Source organism: Anopheles aquasalis, chromosome 2 (genome assembly GCF_943734665.1).
Source record: "Anopheles aquasalis chromosome 2, idAnoAquaMG_Q_19, whole genome shotgun sequence".
Taxonomy (NCBI): Eukaryota; Metazoa; Arthropoda; class Insecta; order Diptera; family Culicidae; genus Anopheles; species Anopheles aquasalis.
In genome coordinates this window covers 85788147-85815646 of record NC_064877.1, presented here as the reverse complement: position 1 = coordinate 85815646, position 27500 = coordinate 85788147, and the positions used below count along the sequence as shown (strand labels likewise).

At 50.6% G+C, this 27500-nt stretch overlaps 2 protein-coding genes across 8 annotated transcripts in view; both read left to right on the top strand.

The window, feature by feature from the left end:
* The first annotated feature begins 1323 nt into the window (after nt 1-1323).
* On the top strand, nt 1324-24293 carry LOC126569933 (protein bark beetle). Of its 7 annotated transcripts, none has more exons than XM_050227348.1 (11): nt 1324-1410; nt 7555-8227; nt 13435-13610; nt 13681-19919; nt 19987-20198; nt 20273-20628; nt 20691-20816; nt 21083-21106; nt 21261-21729; nt 21799-22020; nt 22424-24293. In XM_050227348.1, exons 2-11 carry the CDS (start codon nt 7679-7681, stop codon nt 23495-23497), a joined length of 9447 nt encoding a protein of 3148 aa, XP_050083305.1. In that variant the 5' UTR covers nt 1324-1410; nt 7555-7678; the 3' UTR covers nt 23498-24293. The 7 variants fall into 7 exon arrangements, with proteins under 7 accessions (XP_050083305.1, XP_050083303.1, XP_050083302.1 ...); XM_050227346.1 differs by having other exon boundaries at nt 7364-8227; XM_050227345.1 differs by having other exon boundaries at nt 1324-1454; nt 7364-8227.
* A 2681-nt stretch (nt 24294-26974) lies between these two features.
* Nucleotides 26975-27500, top strand: part of LOC126569934 (ecdysone-induced protein 74EF) — a 44513-nt gene continuing 43987 nt past the window's right edge. Inside the window, exon 1 of the mRNA XM_050227352.1 lies at nt 26975-26999. The gene's annotated coding sequence lies outside the window, so the exon portion shown is untranslated. The remainder of the gene's footprint in view (nt 27000-27500) is intronic.

The following is a 27500-nucleotide window of genomic DNA, read 5'->3' as shown; positions in this document are numbered from 1 at the left end:
TGTTGCAGTGTTTTAAACGAATCTTTTACACCTTTTTAATGTCTACACTCTTAATAGAAGTCCTATTCCTGTTAAAAATGATTTCCGATACTCGAGTTTTATGAAAGGATTCAAAAATACCCAAGCGATGCTGTTACTGTATCGCTCGTCACTGTAACCACTCAAGTGTTTCATACAAGTTGTATAAAACGGTCCGCATAAAAGTTGTATGCTTTCAGAGCGATTTCAATGCTGCTCGGATGGTGTTGAGGACGATTATAAATTACATAGTACACCCCTCAAATAACCTTAGTAGATGCCTGGAATATCCTTAAACTTTGTCCATTTGGTGCACCACAAACACGTCAATACTGCGATGGCACGTGAACCACAAAAAAGAGACGCGAACTCCGCCGTTGCAGACGTCCCCGGTGCCATCCAAACAGGTACGCTACGCCCGAGTGACCTCATTTGAACTCTCCCCTTAACGACGACGCCACCGCCGAGACCGGACGGTCCCTTCGACGCGCAGACACACCTGTGGTGGTGTGGAAGGCAAAGAAGGACATCATCAGGCGTGCCGCGCGATGTAAACAGTCCACTGCACCGGCGCGCACCGGCCGCTGGCGACACGAGGGCTACGTGAAGGGTCGCTTCCCTTTTTCCCTTTCGTTTTTCTGGTCCGCTTCGGTTTATGATGATGGCGGTGATGAGGCGATGTACCTGCTTGAACCCACGCGTATGCGTGCATGTGTGTCGATGGTTTTCAACATAAATTTTATACAGCTTAATGAGGGGATCACGATGGAAGACCCACAGCAACGGATCCGGATCGCACCGGATCGGATGGCAATGACCGTTTCGTTGGGTTTCCTATGTTGCACTTGCTCGGTAATTTATCTAGAATAATTCAATTAATCCGTTAAATCTACGTGATGCTTCGCCAGTCACCGAAAACGATGACGTGATCCATGGACGTTCCCCAGCGAGTAGATCACTCCACGCGCCATGTCGCGTGCTCTCTCGCATTATTGTGCTCTCTCTCTCTCTCTCTCTCTCTCTCTACCTCTTGCTCTCGCCATACATACACACCAGACCGAGTGCCGGACCAAAGACAAACGGACAGCGCTGATGACCACCAACCCTCTCCGGGGGGTGCGCTGAAGACCCCAGCTACAGGGGGATGTGCATCCCCTTTTCAACAGGGGAGGCGATGATTGCATTGCGTAGCCGGTTTGTTGGTGTGCGTGAAACAGAGAGAGAGGAAGAGAGAGCGAAAGAGAGTGAGTTGGGGCTTTGCGGTTACTATGCATCTTGGTTGGCGCACGGAGTTCACTTTGTTCACTTCAGCGACGCGGTACGGTTGTTGTTTCGCGTCCGTCGTGCGGTCTGTCCGGCGCGCCCTTTTCTTGGTGTGTTTGTTTGTGTCAGGTGAGGGGACCTGTGGTAGCGTGCCGCACCCTAAGTAGTCTTACGTGAGTAGTGTATCCTGGAATAGCAGAAGGAATATGGCGGTGTAACGGTGCAACAAGGATCCTTTCAAACGGGAGTGTTCGTTCGTGTCTGTGTTTCTCATTAAGTGAGCCAACCGACTCCATTTTCCATCGATCTGTCTTAACATATTCGAAGCTCCATCTTGTTCTCCCCCCGTGACGAAGAAACGTCGTGCCGTTGGGGGGGGGGGGGGGACTGCTGCTGTCCCTACATCTTGTGACCCTAACCTGTATTAGTGCCTCGGTGTGAGTGTCCGTGTTTGTGAGGAGCAGCAGCAGCAGCAGCGTCTGTTGTTTCGTGGTGATTCGCTTTCTCCTTCTATCAGCCGGCCAGTCGAAACGAGATAGCGACAGAACAGGTTTAGCTGGCTCCCCGTCCCGTGGAATGTAGCCTACTCGGATACTCTGTCGGTGGTGTTGTTGATTTGCTGCCGTTGGACCCCCTTCTTCTTCTTCTTCTTGTGATGGTGCAGCATCGCAGCACGCGCAGAACCACGTTTAGAAGATTGTCCCCCCACCCTGGAGTTGGGGTTCGTCGTCTGTTTTGCAATCGTCGTTGGAGCCCTTTTAAGGCGCCAACAATAGCGTGTGAGCTATGCGGCCCCACCAATGTAGTGGAGGCCACAACGTACTCGCGGAGAATGCGCAGAGATTTGCGTTGCATTTGGCCACAGACACTGTTTACGTTGTTTTGCCTGCTGCTTTGTGCTACTCCCCTGACCTTGATGGGTTGGCGCCATGTTGTCGCACAGTGTCTGACTCACCCTCTGGCTCCTTTTTTGTGTGGCGTCGTGTCCTTTAACGATGCGTCCACCGTCGGCGAATGTAGGTCGCTCGGAGCATCGATTTGGAAGAAAATCGATGCTGACTGCGGTCCAGCTGCTACTGCGACCATTTCGCACACATTACATCAACGTCCTTTTTCAGTGACACCCAAAGCCTACTTTAGTGCAAAGCAAATCTGTGTGTGATTCCATCAACAAGATAAACATCTCGGTGGTGCGAGTTTGTTCACAACAACAGAGGGAATCTTCTGTTCGAGATAAAATCTCTCTTGACCACGGCTTTTCCGGTGCTACACCCTCGTTTCCTCTTTTCTCCCCCAAAAAACACGGGGTGGCTTTTCCCCGTTAGTTGAATCGAAAACATAAACACAACGCACCCAACATCGGAGACACCGACGAGCCGGAAAGTTTGTGGCTCGCTCTTTGTATTTTTTGCTGTTGCGGAAATGGTTGATTGTTTCGGAACTCATTGTTGTTTATACTTTCCCCCCTCGCCATCGTATCCTCCGGATGGTGACGGGCCCCCTTGGCCAGCAGAAAATGCGGGAGAAAAGTGCTGGGTCAATGTTTTGTGGCTCTCTTGGTTTAGCATGGGGAGTTTACTGACCACTGACTGTGCCGGTGGCGGTGGTTGAAAGTTGCGGGTTGGCCAATCGTGGTCAACTGTATACTCACTGAATGTTGATGTTGACTTGACGGTGCTTGCGGTTATTGCGACCCTTTTTCCGGTAATTTTCAAATATTTTTAAACAAAAGCGAGTTGCAACGCCGCGGACTTATGTTCAAGGTTGATGCAAAGCGATGCATGCTTCGATCACGCCACCGCCATTTGTAACTTTGTACCCGTAGTCGTGATTCATTGAGACCGCAACAGACCGACACAATCTGGTTACGCCACCTTATTGCCATTGGGCTGCGTTCTAACGGCATAATGACGAAGGCAATTTAAAACAAGTTTACCTCCTCCATCCTTTTGCGGCCGGCAGCGGCGGCTCCGTAATTGCATTTGCCCGGATCTCACTGGCAACCGAGTGGATATGCTGACGGGCCGTAAGGCTCTCCGTGGCTCTGTACGATTTCTATTCCCTTTTCCCCCAAGTTGGAGTTGCTGTGTGGATTGACCGAACGTGCTCGATGAGGCATCTTTGCCCCCACCGGAGAATGGGGTGTTGTCGAGAACGAGATCGAAAGAACGAGAAGAGAACGAGTTTGCCCGCCGGCCGCTGGCTCCATGGCCTTCAAATGATCTCGCTGCGCTCTCGCTCTCACTGAGCGGTGTGCTAGAGCGAGATGCGAACACGGGGTTCGTCGTCTGTGGCCGTTGAAGTCTTTCGTTCGCTCTTCTTTGAGCTATCGCGTTCTCCGCTTTCTTCTGCCGTTCTCGGGTTCCCGGGGGTTGCCAGAAGACGTTGACTTCTCCGCTGTTCGTTTTATTTTCTTGCGCATCGCTTGGCAGAGCGGTTTTGGTGGATATTTGAATACTCGACCAACTGGCGGCCAGACTTTCGATGGACGCCGTTTCGAGAGAGTTGTTTCAAAAAGTTCGTTAGCACGGTTGCGTGTGTGATCGCGAGTGTTCGTTGTGTTTTTTGTGTTGTGGTACGTTACCTTATGGCTCTAGAATAATGAAACCGCATAGTGGCATGGTTGCAGTGGTGTGAGTTTGTTAAGTTCATTAAGTGGGAACAATGCGTTTGATTCAAGATCACGTCTCTCTACCACGTCTATATCCACAAGCAAACGCACATGGTGGCTGCATCACAGCAGGCAGCGCAGTAAAGGTGAAGTCACCGGCTGTATAGATCATTATTTCCCCAGTGCACAGCTGTACTGACAGCTTTCAAAGGCACAAAAAAAAACACAATCGCTCAGTATGCGTCGCTAACCGTCATGTGCTGGAATGCCCCTTCTTATGCTATGCGCTTCAATAAGAATCTCGAGACTCGAGAGGCGAACGCCGTACCCCTGCCCGTCATTCCTACTACTTTGCCATTGGCGAGGTCATCAGAGTCAGCGTTAAATTCCACGCCACACGCTTGCAACGGCGACAACGAAGGCGACGATCGTTGATTCATCTACTCCTCCCCTCGCTGGTTCCTCAGAAACGAGAAGCGAACGGCGCGAGAGGAAACAAAGCCAGTTAAATGAATGAAGCGTGCACATAAACAGCTCCCCGGTCGCTGTCTAAGAATCGGTTCTAGGTACGGTTCTCCGGCTGGTCGAGATTGTCTCCACTGGAACGCATTCCTTGGCCGCCTTGGTTGGCTTATCAGGAGTTAACAACCTTCAGCTGAGCTACTGGTGCTTCGTATGTTTTTTTGGGGTTTCTTTGTTGTGTAGTACGTGATCGAGGAGGGGCAGAAGCACCGGACGCACACACTGGTGAGTGCGTGAGAAGAAACATGATATCGCGCTGTGGCCGGCGAGAGAGCATCCGTTTTCGATTTAAATCGAAGCCCAGGGCGTTCGTTGACGACCGTTGGTGACTCACACGTGCACGGAATACTAGTGGTCGGTTAGCATCGAGGGGCTTTCGGTTCGAATTGATCATTCACACCGTCCGTGAGGTGGTGGCCAACGAGCAGACGCTCCAACTGCTGGGCTAGAGTCGCATAGAAAGCGCCGTTCGTGTGCTCTCGCTAATTTTATCTTGTATCTCTCGCTCCACCAGAGTAGTAGCCTAACTTTGGATGAGTTTTCGCTTTTTAAAAGTGACATCAATCTGTGAAAGGGAACTTATTGAGCTACGGACTTTGTTGTGCTTTTTTGGGATAATTGTCTCATTGCTTTATTAAGCGCCACTCCCTCTCTTCCTAATGCTGTCTGCGACTCTCCTCAATTGGATTCGTGGTTTGTCTGGTTTTGCAATGATTCCCAAGACCACCAGGAAAGTGAGATATGCGTGCGCCAAACAACGAACGACCAAAAAGTGACCCATTAACTCCCACCATTGTCCCACCGCGGCGTGGGACATCTGATCGGTCTCGCTGCAGCGATACGCCACTTTCTCGTCAGATTTTCCATTGTTTTTCTTCCTCCGCTTAGCAAAGATCACTTATCGTGAATGCTACTCTACACGGTAGTATGATCGCCGCATGTTCGACTGTGTAACAATCTTTCTCTTGATTTCCATTGGAAGAGGCACGAATCTTATTCAAAGTTCATGAGGCCATCGTGCGGTATTTTGGTGGAAGCTCGCGATGCAAAAGGCCACCAGTGAAAGGGTTGCTCGATGCGCTGTGCGTTTGAAGCTCTCCAAGCAAGGCGCCATCGGTCTGCATCGGTATTGCTGGATCACGGAGGAAAATTTGTCTCAAACACGACGTGAAAATGGGATTTGTTAGGTCGCCAGTCCCAGGCTCAGTGGGGTCACTGGGCTCAACCTTTCACTTCCTACAGGCTGCAGCGTGTTACTTGGATTGAAAGCAAGCCAAACTCATGGCTAACTAGATTTCACTGCATTCATCGTTCGGTATTCGAATTTGAAGGCTCGTCATTTACTTGACTCTTTGTCGCCTCTTGGAAGGTAGTTCGTGTTTGTTGGAGGTAGTACAACTCTCTAAGATGTATTACACGACATTTCCATCCCAAGTTTACCTCCAGCAATCGTAAAACTCCGCAGTAGAGAGTGCAATCGAGTAGAAAATGTTGAAATGGAGTCTCTTCGCAAGCGACGATCATGTTTAACCATTTACTTCACACTTTAAATTTTCACTTCCACCACAAAAGCCGCAAAGCTTGACGTCCGCCGGGGGGAATTTCATCGCCACCAGCACACCACCACAAGTCGGACGATTCCGAATGATATTCCCGCCTGAAGAGTCTGCGTGTGCCACTTCTGCGCGCTGGCCAACCCTCTCGAGCGCTCTTCGTTCGGTAAATTGCACGGGCATTATCAATTTTCCCGATTTTCATGGTGTTTCACTCAAACTCGACGGACGGATTCACCGCTAAAAGCAGGTCAGGCGGTGCTGGAGTGGTTCCAGCGGCGGCCGCAACGCCACAGAAAGTGTACCGAACCGGAGGCCCCTCTCCGGATAAGATCTGTCCGCTGTGCTCACTGAGGTAGAAGCAGTTCACGCTGCTGCTGCTGCTGCTGATGATGCTGTTGTTGATGCGCATGCTTCCATCCGGTGCCGGTGTGCTCTCATTAGCCTGGCCTGGCGAGACACCAGCCAGCTCTGAGCGAGGCGTCAATCGTCGCCAATCGTCAATCTCGTCTTTCTTGCCTCGTCAGCTTCTTCATTAGAAGGTGCCTGCGGATGGCTGCAACGGACCGTTCTCGGTGACAAACTCTTCGCCTGGTGCAGCGCCGGAGGGGAGCGCATAACGGTTGTGTCCGGAGTGCCGCAAATGATGATCTACATACGCCTCAGTGCGTCTGAGCTGGTCTCTACGTTGTGGTTTGTGGTTGAAATGAGGATGATGCATCATTTTTCAGACTAATCCAAAGGTACCTTTAGGCTCTTAATTTTTTCTAGTTCACTCAAAACTGAAATTCAATTTTACTCAAGTAAAAGCAATCAAAGTAACCAATATGGCGGTCTGAACGAATCTACAAATCTCCAACCGGGTTGCTAGGGTGCTCCAACAACAAACCCATTTCACGCCGTACATCATCGGTTGCTTCGCGGTACGCGCAACGAAAAAAAAATCCTCTTTCGTGGTCCAAAGCAACACACCTTCACCCCTTTCGGAAGCCATTATGATGGAGGGTGAGAGTAAATTACGAAATTACATCACTTCCCCTTGGACCAACGGGCTCTGGATCGAGATCTCTGCTCAAACAACCGGCCCCGCCGGAGTGAAAACCGGTTCTCCACCACTTGGTACGCGAGATGATCTTGCGCGAGATGCCAAGTTGATGTTGGTATAGCGTGGCCCTCTCCACGGGAGGGAGGAATGGGTTCAGGTGTTGTGGTTCACGCCCAACATACCATACCAGACCGCCACCAGGGTGTGTGTTGGTAGCTGTGCGTCTTTATCGAGTGCTAGTGCACTTATCGCCGTGCGTTATCGTCTTCTTCAACCCGAAACACCTCCAACCCCATTCTCTCTAACTGTGTGCGCGTGTTCGCCGTTGTCTGTTCTCTGTTTCTATTGCAGTACGGTGCGCGGCGTTGTTCGCGGTTGCTAGACAGCGACGAGTGAGTGTCAGTTCCGATTAGTAGGCGAGTGGTAACAGTAGCAGTAGCTCTGGTGTGCGTCGCAACTGTTCGCATCGCAAACGCCTCTTCCTCTGATTCTGTGTTCCGGTGAAAAAGTGATGAGCTAACGAGCCACCCATCCATCCACAGGAATGTGGCCAGCGAGTGTATCCTACTGGATAAGAGTAAAGCAAATGAAAAGTACTGCTACCATTACTAGCAAGTGAAGTGTCAAAGTGTTGCGCGAAAAGTGAGCCAGAAAAGTGTGTTCAATATGGCCAACCGCTCAAGTGGTGCTCGAAGGACAGTAAAGTGTTGGAAGAATCGTCTAAAAGATCCTTCGCCAGCCGGTGCTAGTGTCCTGCTGCTGATCGTCCTTTGTGTGAGTGCGGTGCAGTGTCAAGTGGAAGAGATCGACGTGTTCGATGTCGATCATCCACCAAATAACCATCCGGATCGTGATTTTGAGCATGTACCGAGCCCCAGTAGCAAAGAGATCATCACGAATCACATCGTTCCCGGCCATCAAGAGGAAGATGGTCCAGTTGGTGGCCATCATGGCACCGCAAGTGACTCACACTATCAGTTCGATCAGGATGGTCACCATTCCGTAGTGTCACCGGGTGGTGGTTCCGAGAAGTACACTGAGATCGTCGGTGATGTCGTGCTGGGCGAGAAGGTCCTGCGAGCTTCCGAGAGTCCTTACTCACTCCGGACGGACCTGGAGGTGGAGCGGAGGGCACGATTAATCATCGAGGCTGGTGTGACGATACACTTTGCGCCGATGGTCGGTATTACGGTGCGCGGTTCTATTGTGGCCATGGTGAGTTTCGGAGGGGTTTCTTATCTTATCTCGGGAACGGTGGTCGTCGTCGTCGTTGTGTTGGAAGCCAGTGCAATGTAGTGTGGGGCGGGATAGTGTTTATTTGGGTTGAGCAATGTTTGATTAATTCGTCCACCTGTTTTCATGTGTTGTCGGGGTGGCAGTGTCAGTGTCCGTGGTGCGCGCGCGTTATCGTTCGTACGCCCCGTCTCGGTGTATCACGGGCGCGCGCACGCTCCCAGCCCTTGCACGACCATTTCGCCCTTGTCGTAGGGTGGTTGGTGTCGCAAGTCAGTTGGGAAGGGCTCAGGTTATGGGTTAATGCAAACATTGAAATCAGAATTCCAACGATGTGAGTGCGACGATCATTTCTGAGAAAGCGCACGAGAACGTAAACCCTTTGTACGGTTTTATGTAAATATATGTTCTAGAGATCCCCCCCGCCCCCCCCTTCACCAGCAGAAGAGTATAATGTTATCAGTTCGAATGATATTTACATTCTTACTTTCGATTTCTGTTTAATATTATTATGTTGATCGAGCTCATAATCAGTCCTCGATTGTTGTCCCACCGACAGCAAGTGGGTTTTGTGTTCGAAAGTGGCACGACATGACAGGAAGAAAGGCGCCACCTTCCTTTTTGTTCCGTTTCCGGTGACAACAAAAGGGGAGGGGAATTAAAAATCTGACCATAAATCGGTCATCGGTCGGTCGGAGATGGTTATTGTTAATCAACTCCGGCACCGGCATCTCGTGCGCTCGCCATTTCTCTCTTTCTCGCCGAGTTTATGTGTTCTGTGCCTGCGTGACAGGACCGGAAACGGACGGCGGGAGGTTCGTGTACTTCCGGCGATGGCGTCGGCCAGAAGCCAATGAACGCCAACACCATCCACATGGGCAGCGTTCCATGAACATGAGCTTTCATGGTGTGGAACGATCGCTGCGATTGGGATTGTTGGGCCCCAGGTCTCCATATCCATCGTCGTGCGGCCAAGAGATGGTTTTTAGATTCTTCAGAGAGCGAAACTGCCAACCGTAGCATGAAATTATTCGCACCGAGCACCACCGGGCCGATCCAGCTGTGGTTGTTTTTGGTGGAGTCGGAGTCGAATTGAATTCACTTATTAGCAGAGCAACGAACGGACACACGAACGGAGAGCACTGGCATGACTTTTGTCTTTTATTTGTGGCCAGCGTGCTCTGTGCGAGTGCTACGAGAAGCTGTTCTAGCTCCGTCCGTGGGTTCTGATGCGTTGCGGATGCCAAGATGAAAGTGCCGATTGTGCTAGATTATCGCGCCCGATGGTTAACCCGAGGGGAGGGTCAATTGAAATTATAAAATGGTTCCGTTCTAACCGAATGGAGGTGTGTCGTAATTTTTAATTTAAAGTCCTCCAGAGAGAATACGGTGCTAATTAATCAATTAACCGAAGCTTAGGTTAACTAGGGGCCCCCCGGCTGGTGAGCTGTACTATTTTACTGTGAGCCAAGCAGCATAATGTAGTGGAGCGCGATAACGTTACGGAGAATAGCCTTCACTTTGCACCGAAAACCTATGGCGTAGTACAAACTGTTACATCAATTCAACTGCGCAAAGGCGAGGGCTCTACATCGAGCATCGAGAGAGATTTATAAGCTACACGTGGCCTGACGTGGAAATGCTGCGGCCATTGTATGTAAAACCAGCGATTCTTGGATGGGAAACGATTTTCCCAGCATCAACACTGGTATCTCTTCCGTGTTTGCTTGTGTGAGTGGAAAGCCGATCTACCTTTGAGTCAGTAAATGAAACCAATTTCCAGGAGGTGAGCTTCAGCGCCTGAGAAACGATTTTAGCTAACTTTCGATTTCGCTCGGTTCGGTAATCAGGCAATTTTCAAGATGATCTCTGGCTGAATAGACTGCCTGGTTTTTTTTTTTGGGTTGGTTCCGATGATGAGTTTGTCGCTCACGTAACACCACAAGACCAGCGTGACCAAAATGGCAAATTAATTTTCCGATCTTTCCCGTCACGTAACTCTCCGTGAATTGGCCACGGATGTGTGAATTGGGTCACATAAAACACTTAGAATGTGTCCGTTCTTCCAAACCCTTCCGAGAGCCACGGTTGGTTGGGGTTCAATCTGTGGAACAATAATAAAAGGGGTAACGGACCGTTTCACGCTCGAGTAGACGATCGTGTCCGCCGAAAGCCTACCACACGCACCATACCGTCAAAGATCGTCGATCCAGGGGACCGTAAAGTGAGTTTCATTCATCATCAGCAGCAGCAACAGCAGCATATCTGTCGCGTGCTGTCCGAGACGATCGTACAGTGATCGTACGGCTGCGTGGAAGACGTTGTTAATCAATTAACCTCGACCTTTGTCCTCGTGTCCAATGGAAGAGAAGCAGCTGACAAGGGTTTCTTCAGGCAAGCGAGGTCAGATTGTACGGAGAGAGCATCGTGCTGTCCCTCGGGAAGGGCTCGATACACGATCAGCTAATTGAATCCATCCAGGAGGGATTCTCGGAAGTCGGTAGCGGCTGAAGCATGTAGTTCACAAACAGGTCAACCGTCATTAATTAAACTCACCACTTGGCAGGGGGTGGTGGTCTTGCTGGGTTGGGTTGTGGTGTTGCGACAGATCCCTCGAGCTAACGGCCACTCGGAGTGCCACTCGCAGTCTATTGCCATTGTTTCGCCAATATGCTTCAGGGTTTTTCTCACCTGACACTTTTCTAAAAAAAATGTGGTCTGCATCTCGCCCATTTCGTGATCGTGCACAATAGACCATCCGCACGCACTGGGGCGCATCGTGACAGCGACGAGGGCTCCATAAACACGTCATTCGCGAGATGAAAAATTGGACAATGTGACCATCGGAGCATAAGGCGACGGTAGGGAAATGGGCCACCCCCGGGGAGACCATTTTATGATGGCCGTAATGTAAAATAGCGAAATTGAACGATTTGCCACAACGCCTGGGGTGAGCGTGAGATCAGGCGTGAGGTGCATCTGAGTCATCAGTTCGTCGTGTGGTGCGTCTCCAACTCACGCGCGCGCGCGTGCGGATGATTCATGGCAGGCCAACTGCAGATGACCAGCAGGTAACGGGAGCTCAATATGTAGCCGGTGATTCATGATGTTGCTTTACATCCCGGGGGGCTTTTGAATGGCATTTCCTATGCTAATGAACGAAACTATTTAAATTTAATGTAGTAAAAATGTTTCAAAAGAATTAAATTATCGCAGCATAGCTTGGATGGCGCCACAGCCTACTGTCGGCGACATACTTTACTCACCTGGTATTTAATGGATATACCTTTACAGCAGGTAGCACTCAACCCCAATCGGGAATAACCGGTTCTCCATGGTGCATTACTGTTTGCGTGCACCGGATGTGTGGCGGCACCTGTTGCACCACTTGTCGGTATGCATTTCTGTGCGCCACGACCAGCAATAGGTCGCGTTTTCGCGAGGGTGTTTTCACCCGCCCGGTCAGTACGCGAGCACATGCGCAACAGGGTGGTGAAAGGAAATTGATCGGGAATTTTCAATCACTTCACAATCGGTTGGGCGGGCTGGCGGATGACTTTATTTATGAGGTGAAACTTGATTCACCGAGAGGAAATCTTTTTTCGGTTGATTGATTGTGATACGAGGGGTGCTTTCATTTGTGGCACGAGTTGACCACGTTGAACGGATACTGTAATCTCGTTTTAAATTTTACTCAAAGCACATTAATGAACGGGTCACGATTTATCGCTAGACATTTGTTATTCATTCCTTCATTCCGATCCTTGCCAATTTGGGTAATTGAAGGAAAGGTCTAGCTATTATACGGTTATTTTGGGAGCTTTTAAGGAAAGCGAACAAAGGCATAATGGTTGATACAATATCCTCTCTTCGCCGACCCCGGAAAATGAGGAGCAACGAAATCGATGCTAGCAAAACATGCTTTCATCATTATGGTACTGGAAAAAAACTTACTCTTCAAAATTAAAGAGAGGAAACAATTGCTCCCTCTTTTTTATGCACTCCATAGCACCAGCTATGGAACATGTAACGTGTGTTTCAATTTGTGTTTCATGCTTTCACCCCAATAACTCCACAAAAGAGGCGTGTAATTGAAGACCTCAAGTCGTTTATTTTGAGCAATTCTTGACCTCGCTGTTTATGGTAGAGAAGAAAAAAAAACCGAAGAACCCGTTACTCAATTGCGAGCAGCGGCATGACGCATCGTACAAGTGCGTATTGCCAGCCTTCCTGTTCAGCTCCACATGGAATCACTGCGAAGGTATCGTTTTACAGTCTGCTGCCATCACACTGACCTACATTAACATCGAGCGGTTGGCGATCGAGCATAATACTAGACGCAAAAAGTGATCGCGTTGCTGGCGCTCTAGAACTGTTGCGGTATGCTTAGGCTCACCACACCGAGCGCTCAAGGGTGCATGCAAGGAATGAAGCGTTTCATCAACCCGGTTGCAGTCAAGTAATCGAGTAAATGTTTTGAAAAAACAAAAAAAGCAGCTAAACAAACAACGCATGGCACTGTTGCTTGTTAGCATTGCTTAAAGAGAAAACATTGTTAAGCTTTCATTGCCAATCCGTTATTGCCGCAAGTCGATCCTCCGTTTAAAGGCCCCCTTCAACACCTTTGCTGCGTCACTTTCGCGCGTAAGCATAATCCGGTTGGCTGACTGGCCGACTGGCTAGCCGGTCGTATTTCACGTCAACAAAACAACCGTTGCATGCCGGTTGGCTTTCAGCGGACCACGGAACCATGGCGGAACCGTTGTTTCTCCTGCAAGCGCCGTTAATGCGACTGGACGGCTTTTGCAAACGAGGGGCGGATGATGCTTGCCATAATTGCGATCATATTATGCAACTGGCTGCGCCAGCGCTCGAGTGACCACCTCTGGACGGTGGTACCGGATGCGTATTAGTCAACTGGTGTAAGTGGCGTATGTTGATGAGGTGTGAAAAGATGAGCGGAGAGTTTGCAGTTTTTTAGGCGAGGGAAATAATGGAAATTAATTAGGTGAGATAGAGTAATGAGCAATGAGATGATTGGCATTTGCATTTCGCTTCGATTTGGTCATCTAGTAGCGTGAGATCGGCGCTTACTTGGATTGGATTAAGGGATGATTGAGTTTACAACACAAAATCATAGAAATCTCCACAAACTTAACGATTAATGCCTTATTTTAATTTGTTTTCAGGGCACTGCCGAGAATAAAATCCTGCTCACATCACTCCCGGATACTGGCTACGAGGACGCACTAGCTGATCCCCGAGAAGTCGGCGTTCGGTTGGTCGATGGTCCGAGTCCTCTGGCTGGTCGTCTTCAGCTTCTCAATCGCGGCAAATGGCGATCTGTGTGCTCCAACTCCAAGAAGTAAGTCCACAAGCAACTGATCCGTCTCAAACATTGCACTCATGGCCTAATTTCCCTCCATTTTTCCCAGCTGGACCATTGCCGACTACGAGACCACCTGCCGGCAAATGGGCTACAAGGGTGGCCGATTCTGGAACTGGATGGATCGCATCCCGAACTACGAACCCCGGCTACTCTACGAAGAGCCTCGGTGTCACGGTACGGAAGCGTCACTGTTCGACTGTGCCTGGAGTACGCGACAGATCGGTTCGGGTGTTTGTGATTACCACAGCGACATCGGCGTGCAGTGTTTGCCGCTCTTTGACCACGTGACCCCACATTGGCGTGGGTTGAAATTTGAAAATGCCGAAAACAAGGAAACACTTTCGCACGACCATGTGCGGTATGATTCGATTTCACTTTCACATCTACGCCACGTGGACATTTTGCGCGCAGGGACGGGCCGCGGTGGTACGGCTGAATCGGCAATAGCGGCGCTCGGTGTCCCGCCGGTGCTGGATCATGTGACCATCGATCATTCTTCGTACACCGGTATCAATGTGACGCGGCATGAGGCTGCGTTCAGCTTCCGGAATGTAACCGTCAAGCGAAGCCGTGGTTTTGGCATTTTCATGAACTCGAGCTACGGTTCGGCCCACCTGGAGGGTGTGACCGTGAGTGAGAATGGTGCCGATGGTATCCGGTACGTGGGGCATGATCTGCGAGCCTCCGAGAGGACGGATCGAAGCAAGGTGTTTGACTTTTGTACGCTAACGACGACGGCTTGGCAGATTTATCCGCTGCAGCTCTCTTTTGAGCAGTCACCGTTCGCACTGTCGCAGAAAGAGTGTGCGCGTTCGTTCGAAACCGGCGCAGGGAATGTGCTGACGATGCACTTTGTGTACTTTGAGGTGACGAGGAACGAAACGGCCCAGATCTCGGTGTACGATGGAATGTCAGAGAATGATCGTTTGCTGGCCACATGGAACGTGCGGAACTCAACACGGCCCCAGAGTGTAACGAGTACGAGGGAGAAACTGTTCATCAAGCTGCGTGCCGATCCACGGTCGGCGGTCCTGGCACACTTCCGAGTGACGTCAGGCCACACGAAGGCGTACGATCTGAATGTGACTCAGGCGACTATCGTGGATAATGGTGGCCGTGGTATAGCGGTGGATAATCTGCGTTCCCAGGTGCACGTTCACTCGTCGACGATCTCAAACAATCGGCATGTGGCGGGACTGCACGTGACGAGCGGTGTCGGAGATATTAATGTGACGGACTCGAGGATCAGCTTCAACCAGGGTGATGGCATCAACATCACTTATTACGGTGGCAATCGGAATGTATCGCGTAGCTCCGTCAGCTCAAACCGGGGCTATGGGTTGGCGATTTGGCTCAACCAGACGACGACGGATCGGCGCGAGTTCCTGGAGTTCAATCAAACGTCCACGATCGAGTACTCGAGCATTGCGCGGAACCTGGAGATTGGTATTCTGCACGGGAATTACTGTGGTGATGCGTGGGTCAATGTGACCGGGAACTGGTTCAACGATAGCAAGAGCGATGCGATCGACATTCAATCGTGTTGGTTCGAGACGCAGGAAAACCAACGGTTGCGGTTGCAGATCGGGCACAACAATTTCGAACACTCGAACCGTATAGCGATCGTCATCAGTCCGATCCTGAATCTAGAGGGACGCATCGAGTTTAATCACTTTACGCGAGGACGGTACGGTGCGCTGCTTACGCGGAATCGAGCCTGGGAAGAGTTCCGGCCCCTGCCAGTGCGGTTGATCGTGCAGCATAATCACTTCATGCAGAACGAGGGAATCTATGTGGCTTCGCTTGGTCTTTCGCCCAACACGGACAGCAAAACGCAGTGGATGCTGTTTACCAGGAACTTTGTGAAGGGGAATCGCATCAAGGAAGCGTTTGGACCACTGGAAGCGGAAGGTGAAGGTCTCGGTGGTGAAGGACGGCTTAATCCACGATCGCGAGTAGCGGCACCGGTGGTGATTTCTTCCAACAATGTCGATGTGTTCCGGAACATTATCTCGAACCACGAGTCACAGTATGAGGTCGGTTCGCAGTTGTCCGATCAGAGCAAGGCGCTGAATGTGACGTATAATTGGCTCGGAAATCAGGATGAGGAGAAGATTTACGATCGACTGTTCCATCGAAAGGATCGGTATGATCTGGCGAAGATCGAGTACTTCCCGTATCTGTTGCATCATTCCAATCCTGGCACTCAGACGATCGCCCAGTACCAGAAGTTTGTTCCGTTCTTTCACAAAGAGGGTAGTGAGCGGATTGGTGGTGAGGTTGATGGACAGGAGATCCTTCCCCCTGGGACGTACACGGTCGAGCGGGATATTAATGTACGCCCGGGTGGTAAGCTGATATTGAGCTCGGGTGTTACGTTAAACTTTGCGCCCAGCGTTGGCATGATGGTAACGGGGAAACTGGAAGCCCGTGGACGCTCACCGGATGATATCCTTTTTACGCTGAAGCGTGAAGCCGTGATGGTGGACAACGATACGACGGAAGCGATCGCCGAGGACCCGGAGTTCGCGATGGACATCGAAACGGAATCGATCGTAGAGAAGGGCCCACAGGAGCCACAGATCCCGAAGGTCCCGGTACGGCTTGTCGGTGGTGAGAATGATCACGAAGGAAGGCTGCAGGTGTACACCGAGGGTGTCTGGGGTACGGTGTGTGATTACGGATGGACCATCACGAATGCGGCTCTCGTTTGCCATCAACTGGGACTGGCGTTGAATCCGATGGACTGGAGATTGCAGCGGTCGGAAGTACCGGGTGCCGGTACGACCGAAGACGTTCTCCTTTCGAACGTTCGCTGTACGGAGCACGATATCGACATCAGCAAATGTCGCGCCGAACGGGCTTCCCAGGGTGATTTTGAGCATTCGTGTGGCCACGAGAATGATGTTGGTGTGCGGTGCTACGAGGGTGCTTGGGCTGGTCTACGGTTCGGTGTGTTGGCGGAACGAGCCGATCTGCAGTACGTGACGATCGAGAAAGCAGGTCTGTTTGATTACGTGACGAATACGTTCAAACCAGCGCTTCAGATGGATCTGGCAAGGCACAATCTGGACAGTGTGAGGGTGGTGGAGAACCTACAGGATGGACTGGGCATCATCTACTCGGACATCTACGCCGGATCGTCGGTGAACAATGTGAAAAACTCCGAGTTCTCCGCTAACCGGGGGAATGGAATCAGTATCAAGCAGCTTGGGCTGAAGGTGCACGGAAGCATCATTAAGGATAACCGAGGATCGGGCATCAATCACGATCTGGTAGTGTCATCGGCGGAGCAACGCGAGATCACCAGTTGGTTCAGCATGGTTCCGGATTTTAATGTGGATGATTCGGATTACCGACCGATCTTGCTGCCCGAGAATGGCGGGGTCACGAACATTGACATCGATCAGTGGCAGATCAAGCACATCATCACGACGGCCCGCAGGAACGATCCGGTGGAGCGACAGATCACTATCCGCTGTCAACCGGGGTATGTGATCGGTGTACAGTTGCTCAATCCGATCGAGAATCGTTCGACGGAGAACATTTGGATCTACGATTCGCTGATGGGAAGCACCGAGTCCGATATCTGGCAGGTCGGTCGGGATCTTTCGGTGTTTCCACTGACGACGAGCAGTTACGGTGCGATCCTGCAGTATCGTAGCGGGATGAATGCTCTCGGTGGAGCGGTGCTGGTGCTTCGTTCGATACAGGCTCCGGTGCAGAACATTTACAATCGTATCGTACGTGGACCGGTACCGACACTGCAGGTTACGTCGACGAAGATACAGCGCAACTTCCGCGGAATCACTGGAACGTATTACAATCGGTACCTGGGCGAGAAGAGTGAGCTGTATCTGCGGAAGGCGAACGAATCGATCAAGCTGGTCAACTGTGAGATTAGCCACAATCGCGAGGAGGCAATGTTTATCCATTCACCGTTCTGGGATGTGCACGTTAGTAACATCTCGGAGGTGACGGTTCACGTGAACAACAGCATGATCCGGGACAATGGACGTGGTATACGACAGTTTTCGAAGGATTTGCGCTCGTCCAACAATCTGTTCCACTACGTCCTGCAGGATACGACGGTGGAGAGTAATTCGCTCGGTGGCCTTGAGCTTAGTTTACCGTATGTGTGGCAGTACAATGAGAATTTCACCCATTCGGTGTTCCTCGGGAATGATACGTGGGCTCGGAATCGCAAGTTTGGCATCCTGATCGATGGACATTATGCGGCCATTAACATTACCGGTAACATCTTTACGGAAAACCAGTGCGCACAGGGGTTGATTGGATTCCGGGGAATGGAGAAGAAGATGCGGATTGATAATAATAGGATCACGCGCAACTACGGTAGCTACATGGTTGAGTTCCGATCGGACAGTCAGAGTGAAATCCTGGGAGAAATTCCGGCCTTGCTTGCGTTCAATCACATCGAGAGTAACGAGCAACTGAAGGAAGCACGCGGATCGTCGATGAGGAACTTTATTCGCGGCGAGCGAAACAATGCCAACGATCCAACGTGTGTGATCGGGTTCGGTGGTGTGCAGAAGGTGCAGATCTATCGGAATGTGATCTCGAACAATCAGCAGGACTACGATTTGATTGCGGGCGTAAAGTCGGCCCGGTTGCGGAACTATCTGGATGCGCGTGAGAACTGGTGGGGCAGTATGGATGAGCTGCACATCCGGAAGCGGATCTTTGATTTCGATGATTGGAACAATCATGCGGAGGCACTGTACAGACCGTATCTGGTGGAGGATGTGACGGATGGCAGTATTTCGGTGAGTACGGGACCACAGCCACCGGTGGATTTGGATGCGCTCGGTGGACGGATATTGGCCGATCTGGCGATCTATCGCCGTGATCAACCGTACGTGATCCGATCGGACATTACCGTGATGCCGGGTGTTACGTTCAGCATTTTCCCCGGTGTCGTGATGGAGTTTGCACCGAATGTTGGCATTCTGGTGCTTGGTACGTTGCTCGCTCGAGGCACCAGTGATGCGGAGGTGATCATGAAACCGATCGAGAATGCTGCTGAAGGATTGCGCCGCGTTGAGCGATCACTGGAGAACATGGTGAACTACGATTCGATCCGGCTGTGCACCAATCGGAACTGTTCGATGAGTGAGAATGAAGCGGAGCGAGCGAAGGAAGGCTTTCTGGAGTACTACAATCATACGACGCTGCAGTGGATCCCGATCTGTGATCGTCGCTTTACGGAGCGGAATGCACAGGTCGTTTGCCGTGAGCTGGGGTACGATCCGTTGGATGTGTTCTTTGGCCATGATCGACGCATCGAGTTCCATACGAATTCGCTGACGCGCATTTGGTCCTGGGTTGAACCGATGGAGTGTCACGGTGATGAGCTGCGGTTGGAAGAGTGTCCGGAGCGGTTGAATGGACAGCTGTACGGTCGGCGTCACGAGTGCCAGTGGGATTCGGAGTTTGTGTTTATCAGCTGCAACGGAGAACCGGAACAGCGTACCTACTGGGGTGGCGTACGGTTCGCAAATCCAGATTTTGAGGCCAGTTTGTACGAGCATCGGATCCATGATTCGGTCACCCATTCCATCAATCGGCCTGTTGAGAGTGTGATGGATTTTGTGCGCGTTGAACGGGCGGGAATGCTGCACGGAGAGAAATCCCCCGCGATACAAACGATTTCGAAGAACCCAAGTATTACGTCCGTGACGATCCGGGACAGTGCCCACCATGGAGTTAACTTGATCTCCCCGACAAATGCAATTCATCTAAACCATCTACAGATTCTGAGGACACTTGGCCAGGGTATAAATGCGATTTCGCTGACCGGTGAGGGTCGCGAGAGTGATGAGTCGAGCTACAGTCCACTGAAGGATCTTGATCTGCCGTACAATCTGTTCTCGCTCATTGATATCTGTGATACAAACAAGGAAATTACACTGGAGGAACGTGTACTCGTGTACTACAAATACGATAACAATCCGGTGAATTGCGTGAAGATCTTTAAAAGTGCGTACCGGGTGAAGCCACTTGGTTTCCGGTTGTTGCAGTCGAATCTGTTTAATCACTCGAAGGAGTATGGACGCCGCGATATGATTCAATTGATGGATGGTGACATTTACAATGTATCGTCCCGGCTTATCGGTACGGTTGATGCGGATTCGGACAATCAGAAGCGGCTGTTCCGTACGATCGAACCGGCGCTCAGTGTTAGGTTGATCGCCAGTGGTGCACCGGCACGACACGGATTCATCGCGGAAGTGGTTACGCTGCCCATATCAGCGATTGGATTCAGTAAGTGCGCTGAATGCCGAAATCAGGAGAATAATTAATGTTAAATTCTATTTTTCCTCTTTTACAGATCGCGATGCACAGCACAACATATCGAACACGGAGATCACCGGGTGTGTTGGTGGCGCCCTTCAGTACACGTCCGTTGGTGAGGTTTCGCCCATTCTGACGCTGGAACGGAACCGTGTTCTACGCAACTGTCGTCAGTTGTACGGGAATTTCTCTTCCTGCGAATCGGCAATCAGGATCGACGTTCAGAATATGCAATCGCTGCACTTTAGAGTAAGCAGCGCAGTCGAAATGCGAAACAAACAGCACGATAATTGAATAATTTAATCCCTTTTTTGTGCTTCCAGAACAATCTCATCCAAGGGAACCAGGGCGGTGTACTGATACGAGCCGATTCCCGTGGTTCGGCCACATCGTTGCGGGGCTGGATACATCACAATCTGTTCGCGCGTAATCGCAACCGGCCCGCGATCTACGTCGATGGACGACAATCGTCTCCGTACCAGGAGGTGATCATTCACAACAACTACATCACCCAGAACGATGCTACCTTCCGCGATGTGATCGTACTGCGGCAGGTGGTGTCGAACTTTACGCACAACTACGTTCACCGGAACCGTGGCCTACGGATTGTGCAGGTGTCCGGCTTCGATCGGGTACGCTTGCCAATCTACCAGACCACGACGCACAATGGATTTTACGAGTAAGCATCGGAGGGAGTTGACAGATAAGAAGGATCTTAAAATGGGTGTTCTGTTCTTGCAGCAATGTGGCCACCGATTGGGAGGGCCGTGCAACGATTGTCGCCGGTACAGCTGGCCAACATTACGTGGACAACATCTTCGCCAATCCGGATAACGATTACGAAATGATCACCGTCAACCGGTCGATGTAAGTATCCGCAATCAGTGGAATAAGTATTCCTTTTAACTTAACGTAACGTCTCCAAACAACTAACCCAGTGACAACGACAACAACAACGAGTAGTAGTAAGTCCTTCCGATTCCGTATCCCTTTTCGGCCAATGATTTCGTGATAGTGTGTATATTTGTTGAGATAAAAATGTCCAAATTTTGCATGCCTTTTTTTGTATTTTATATCTCTATCTCTTCCTCCTTATTCTTCCTTAACAACGCACGTGGCGTCGCCCGCGGCAGAACTGATTTCCAGTACTGGAATAGGTAGGTGCAGTGATCTGTGCTTGCTCGAGCTACAGACTACACGCTATGCTGGGCTGCACACGGTGTTGGGTCGCTTTTGGTGGGGGGATTGAATGGCTTTTTGGGTCGTTAAGTTGTTTGCCATCTTTTCTAACATTTCTTCTGTCTCTTGTAGCACGCTGGACGTTTGGAAGACGAAGATCGATGCGCGGCACAACTACTGGAGCTACAACGAAACACTGGCCGTTAGTTCGCGTATTCGCGATCGTCTGGATGATCCGCAGTTGCTCGAAGTGTCGTACCTTCCGCTGCACATGAACAATCAAACCGTGCTGGATGGCAAGTGTCCACCGGGCTGGACGTTGCTGATCGATACCTGCTACATGTACGTTGGCGCACCGATGAGTTTCCGGGAGGCGCGAGACTTTTGTCGCTCCGATAATGCCTCGCTACCGTTCATACACGGGGACACGACGCTGCTGTGGCAGTTCCTTGATCATCAGTCACGGTATCTGCGCAATGTGGAGCGTGTTTGGGTGCAGGATGCGAACTACATCGACCGGTGTACCTCGTTCATCTATCGGAACGTCGAGGTGGAAGAGTGCCACAACCGACATGCGTTCTTGTGTGAAATCGATCCAAAGGTTAGCTCACGATCGATTAAATTTTCTAGTAGCAAGGTTAAATAACGAAAGATTGTTGTTCGGTTTTAGGTTGAAATTGATCCACTTCACTGGACGGCCAGCACGGAAGTGATCGGCATCATAGTGGCACTCTGTCTGGTGGTGGTGCTCATCTTCGTCGTCTGCATTTGCTGGTGCTGCAAGTCACGGTACCGGCAAGAGCAGCGACTTCAACGACGCAACAGCATACGGCAGAGTATGCGCAGTCTGAACAGCATCGATCCACAAGGATCCCTTCGAAGGCGGAATTATGTAAGTATTTGCGATCGCATTCTGTTGCTTACGATTTCGCCGGTCAAGGCAAGAAAGGGAACGGCACTTCTTTCCTTCTGCATCGATGCACATGCACAACCATGCCGATGCACATCATGTTTTACACATTTCGATCATCTTTTCGCACCTTTTTCGGCAGCCAACAGATGTATAAATGCAAAACGGAATTGCGCTGTAGTAAGTCCAGAGTGTATTTATCCCTGTCCGTGTGTCTGTGTATTGATAGTTTGCTAATCATTAGGCATGTTCTGTCTGCCTGCCTGTCCGTTAACACTTGTTCGTGCGTTTGATGCTGCTGCTTGCGATTTCGGAATGGCGTCCGTGTCTTGTTGAAATATTTACTAAAGACTTTTTTCTCTTTCGTTCTTCCTTCGATTTGTAGGCAATGTCACGATCAACGGATACGCTAAGAACGGCCACAACGAACGACTACAAACGAATGGCATCGAACGGATCGATCGAGTCCGTGGACAAGAGTGTCCTGAGTACGGAGACAAGCTACGATATGTACGATCACAAACAGAAGCAACAATACAGCAACGAATATGCCGAGCAGCTCAAGAGTCAACTCGGTTACAGCGAAAGCAATGGAGTAGGAGGAGAATACATGGCGAATGGCACCGGTAGTAGCATCCCACTGAAGACGAAGGTTTACGGTGTACCGGAGTACAACAGTCACGGTGGTAGCTCGGCCATCGAGCTAGCCTTCCGGAACGAAGGCTTCCGGGATACATCGACCACGTACTCCGGCGTAACGCGAAACAACTCACTCAACACTGCCATCAACGAGGACACGCCAATCATTCACGCACCGGGTGAGATCGAAGAGTCGGGTTCGGATTACTACGGTAACTCGAGCACACTTCCGATGCGCGTCCCCGATAAGCTTTCCTTTCTCAGTGAACTGAAGCACCATCTGCCCGAGTATGAACCACCGTCACCGATCAGCCACAGTAGCTTCCAACCAGCGCGAACCTCCCAAAGTGAATCGATCTCTAGTGTGAGCGCAGTACCACCGTATGCTGCATCGGGAGCCGGGTTCCAGCGGACTCTAGTGGCACCACCGAGACCTGCTCCACCGGCTGCCCATGTGTATCAGCAGCCCACGATACAGGTGCGAAGGCCGGCACCACCGGAACCCGAACAGATGCGTCGGCCCGATTCTTACATGAAAGCGGTGAAGAAGTATGCGACGCCGGGCCGCGAGCGGGACTCAATACTGCCACCACCGCCACGCGGTGACATTCAGCGACCAAAGACAGTGTACGAGTCTTCGGACGAACACCCGCCTCCGGTGCCGGTGTCACCCATGGTGGAGCCCGGTTCGAGGGGTAACTATGCGCGCTCCAAATCGGAGGCACTGTTGGAGACGAACTTTGATGGCGCCGGTACGGTACCGGCCATGCTCAGCGCGGACAGTCGCAGCTACTCACAGCCACTAGAAACGGCAATGTAAAACGGCGAATTACGAACCGAACGAATAGATAGTAGCTAGGTTGTCGGCTTAGTATTAATAGTGTACAGCTTGTTAAGGTAGATAATAATGCCGTTGCAGTGGAGGCGCATGCTTTGATTTCAAAAGGCTAACATTTGTAAGGTTCTGCGAAAAGCTCTCGCGGAGAAGCTTTTATGCGGCGCCGGCGGAGAGCGCGAGTGAGAGTTTCTCTCTTTCTCTCTCTCTCTGTGTTGATAAGAACGATAAGGACACGTCGAAACAGGATTTCTAGGTTTCTGGTCCCGTTCCGTGTTCTATACTGGCTTACGGGTGAACTCAGCAGGTCGTTTTCGGGCACATTTCGTGCCAGTTCCGGTGCCTTTTCTGTATGCGTTAGCTGTATTTTAAAAAGGTTATTTTAATGCTTAATGTGCCGCGCGGTACACAATTTTTTTACGTTTTATCAACGGGTTGACCATGACCACTGTTATTGACCTGTGCTGGCCCATTTCAGCTCTTGTTCTTGAGAGAAGGTATTGCGGTATTGTAGAATATTATTGCGGTTCTTGAGAGAAGGTATTGTAGAATATTATTGCGTGATATGTTCAAGAACCAGCGGATGGATTCAAATTAGAAGTCGAACATAAAGTATGTGACAATCCCCGGTGAAGCATGCACGATAAGAGATAGAAAGGAACGCAGAAACGCTTAGATAGCTAATTATAACACAGTGGAGTAGTTGTTGTATTTTGTGCGTTCACGGATCGTGATCGAGGTAAGAGTCGAAGTTACAAAAGAATAAAAAATACTTTCAAACAACGGAAACAACGGCTGCATGAGCATGCATTCACGATCATGGTGACATCTTCTTCAGCAGTTCACATTCCCTCTCTCTTTATCGCTAGCTACACGATGCGCTCGACGATTGATTGCCAAACATGTGCCAATTGAGCAGCGCGCAGATGGGACACCCGTTTGTTGTTGACTCCCTGCACCACCACATACTGGTTTGAACAGCAGCGCCAGCAGCAGCAGATCGTGCCGGTTTTGGGAACGGGGCAGCAAAGAAAGATCACCATGGCTTGGCCGGTTGTGGGCTGGTTTAGTTTATTTTTTTTGTTTCTTCCCATCTATCGCCCTTGGAACGGCCGCGTGTGCTCGCGTGTAAGATCAGAAGATCGTGCGATCATTGTCGATCGCGCTGAACTCCTTGTGCAAGAGATATACATTTTTATATTCGACACGTTGTGGCCCCACGCTAGCCTTCGCTTTTCGATTTGTTCGTCTTCTTCCGCCATTGATGGAACTGGATTCGGCGAGAACTCGACGGTTGCGTGCCCCGATGACTCTTTCTCTCTCTCTCTCATTCTGTCTCTTTTTGCATAATGCGTTTGCCGTTTTTGTGAAGAACATCACGGGTAAAGGCGTTATACTTGCTGCCGGAATGGAATGCTACCCAAGGTCCCATCGTCTTCCAAATGATGCGGCAGCACAAGGTCGGTAACGTCGTTATCGGTTATCGGTTTTGCAAAAACCTGAAATACACATTTGGACCGAAAAGGAAGCGAGACACATTCCGGTGAAAATGTAAATTCGGATTCTAAACGAGCAATAAATTTCGGCAACTTGTTTTACCAGCTTGTGACAAAATATTCGCGACATTTTCAGCTCAAAATTAATGCTTAAAAAAACGGAAAACAAGAGTTCAGATCCGGTACCACATTATGCTGCATTTCATAACCGTTTTATTACCGAGAAAAAGGGTTTAAAAACCACATTCAAAAAAGGCATTATGTATAATCGCTAGCCAGCATAAAACACTCGAGAATACATGAAATGATGGTATTCCACGCACAAAAAAGACGGCCTCCCAGCAACTCACAAATTCCTTCGCCGCGCGGAGTGTTTATTTGTTTTCCGGCGTTTCATCGTTTGCCGGATCAATTCACGCATCTGCTGTCCGCATGATCTCCTCTCGTTCCCCACTCTTTGCCTGGGAGCACGAAGAATGATCGTGCGCTGGACTGGCCCGGAAGGCAATGAATGAAACGAGGTAACAACATAACAGCCGGTGGTGGCGCAAGGTGGCGCACGTCGCAGCAGCAGCAGGCCATGTACTCATGATGCTGGCTGTTTATGTGCCATTCGGCAACCCATTTCGCGTAAACAACGCACACACGAGGCACGATCGTGAACGTCGACGTGCTTCGATGCCACCGAACGTTCCCAGATCGGGCTGCTGCGCGTTCAAACGTGTCTGGTTTGGTCCGGGAGATTCGGTTTTACCCCGTTTTTGGATTTGTTTGTTTATCGACGCGTCGAGTGATCGAGTTGCTCGAGGGCCAGCAGTTTGCAAAATGTCATGGGTCTACGCACCATCTTTAGCTTCCAGCAGCAGGCGGTCGTTGAAAGATCTCTGGGTGCGAAAGAGAAGAAGGAGAAGAAGGAGAGGAAAATGGGTTCTAGCTGCTACAATCTTGTAGCAACGAGTTTGGCATGAGTAGGCCGCGGTTTGGTGCGAGATGCAAATTGATTGCGAGGCAGCATCCAAGCAACACATACAACCTCGACCACGAGCACGAGCCCCGGGCGGGCTCTGTGAGGCCAAATGATTGCCGGATATTTTTAACCCAAAAAGGGAGCGCAGCATAGAATTGGGAGTGAGTCAGCTGACCATGGAATTCGTGCCCTTTTTTTTTGTTTGTTTCGTTGGGACGCAACACGTCGAGACATAATACGCGTACCGGCGGCTTCCGGCATCACCCGCGTCGCGGTTGATTTGGAACACGCCGTAAAACGCTTACCACATGGAGCATGGTTTTACGATGATCACCACCACCCCGCCCACTGTCGGCGCACACGTAAAAGTTTACTCGCATCATCATCATCATCATCATCATCGTCGTCGTCGTTGGGCGACGACGACCACGGCGTACCAATACTACGAGACTCGCTACGAGAGGGAGGGTGGCCACCACCACCACCCCCTTTTTTCATTCAAAAGAACACCCGTTGCGACCGGCACGCGGAGAGCGAAGGTGTCGTCGTTTCTTCGAATTTATCTCGCAACATGATGCTGCCTCTGTTGTTGTTGTTGTTGTTGTCGGAGCGCTCTCTCATGCTCTTCTCATAATCTCTCTCGATTTGTGACACCATGAAGGAGCACTACACCCTTTTTGCGGTGGTGGTGGTGTTGGTGCCGAGCGCACGTGCGCGACCGACATGCCAGAAGAGCCAGAGACTCGATAGAGGGAGAAGATACCGAGCAACTGAACGCGTGTGTTAACGTTACGCACGTGTGTTGGTGAAAGGAGGCGCCTGGTACCGACCCCTTCTTTGTGCCACCCCCCCCCCCCCCCCTTCCCCTCCACGCAACGGATGCGTGTGTGATTTGTTGTGTGTTGGGCCCGCTCGCTCGCTCGCATTTTCGCGGAACAATTTTGGTTCGCTTGCCGTAGAGTGAGGAAGTGAGTTGTGGTTCGCTTCGTTCGTGCGTTCGTTGTTGCTGGCTGCCGTGCTGCTGGTTGGTTGGTTGTTGGTTGGTTGGCCCCTGCGTGGAGTGGAGCGACAGTGAGACTGTGGCGAGCGAGTTGTGTGTGCGGAGTGTTTTATGTTTGTTGTTTGTTGTTGGTGGAGCGGTCGGCAGCAGCTTCCTCCACTGCACTGCACTACACAAAGTTTCCTGTGATTTTCTTCGTCTTGTGTCCGGTTTTTTTTTTGTTTTTGGGTAAGAAACTACACGATAACGGTGGGGACCACAGGGAGGCTGCTGATTAGAAGCAACCACCATCATCATCAGCAGCAGGATGATGACGATGCAGTGCGCAGTGTGCACCCTTACTCAATGCTACGCTTGTTAACGGGGGATAGAAACTCCCTCTCGTCGGGGTTGACACACCACTTCCGCTGGAACACTACAGTGCCCTGGGTTAAGGTCACAAATAAGGATAGCAACAACAATACTTGTAAAGGAAAACATCGAAATCAAATGTTTGTTGATTGGCATTGCGGCAAATCGCGGTTC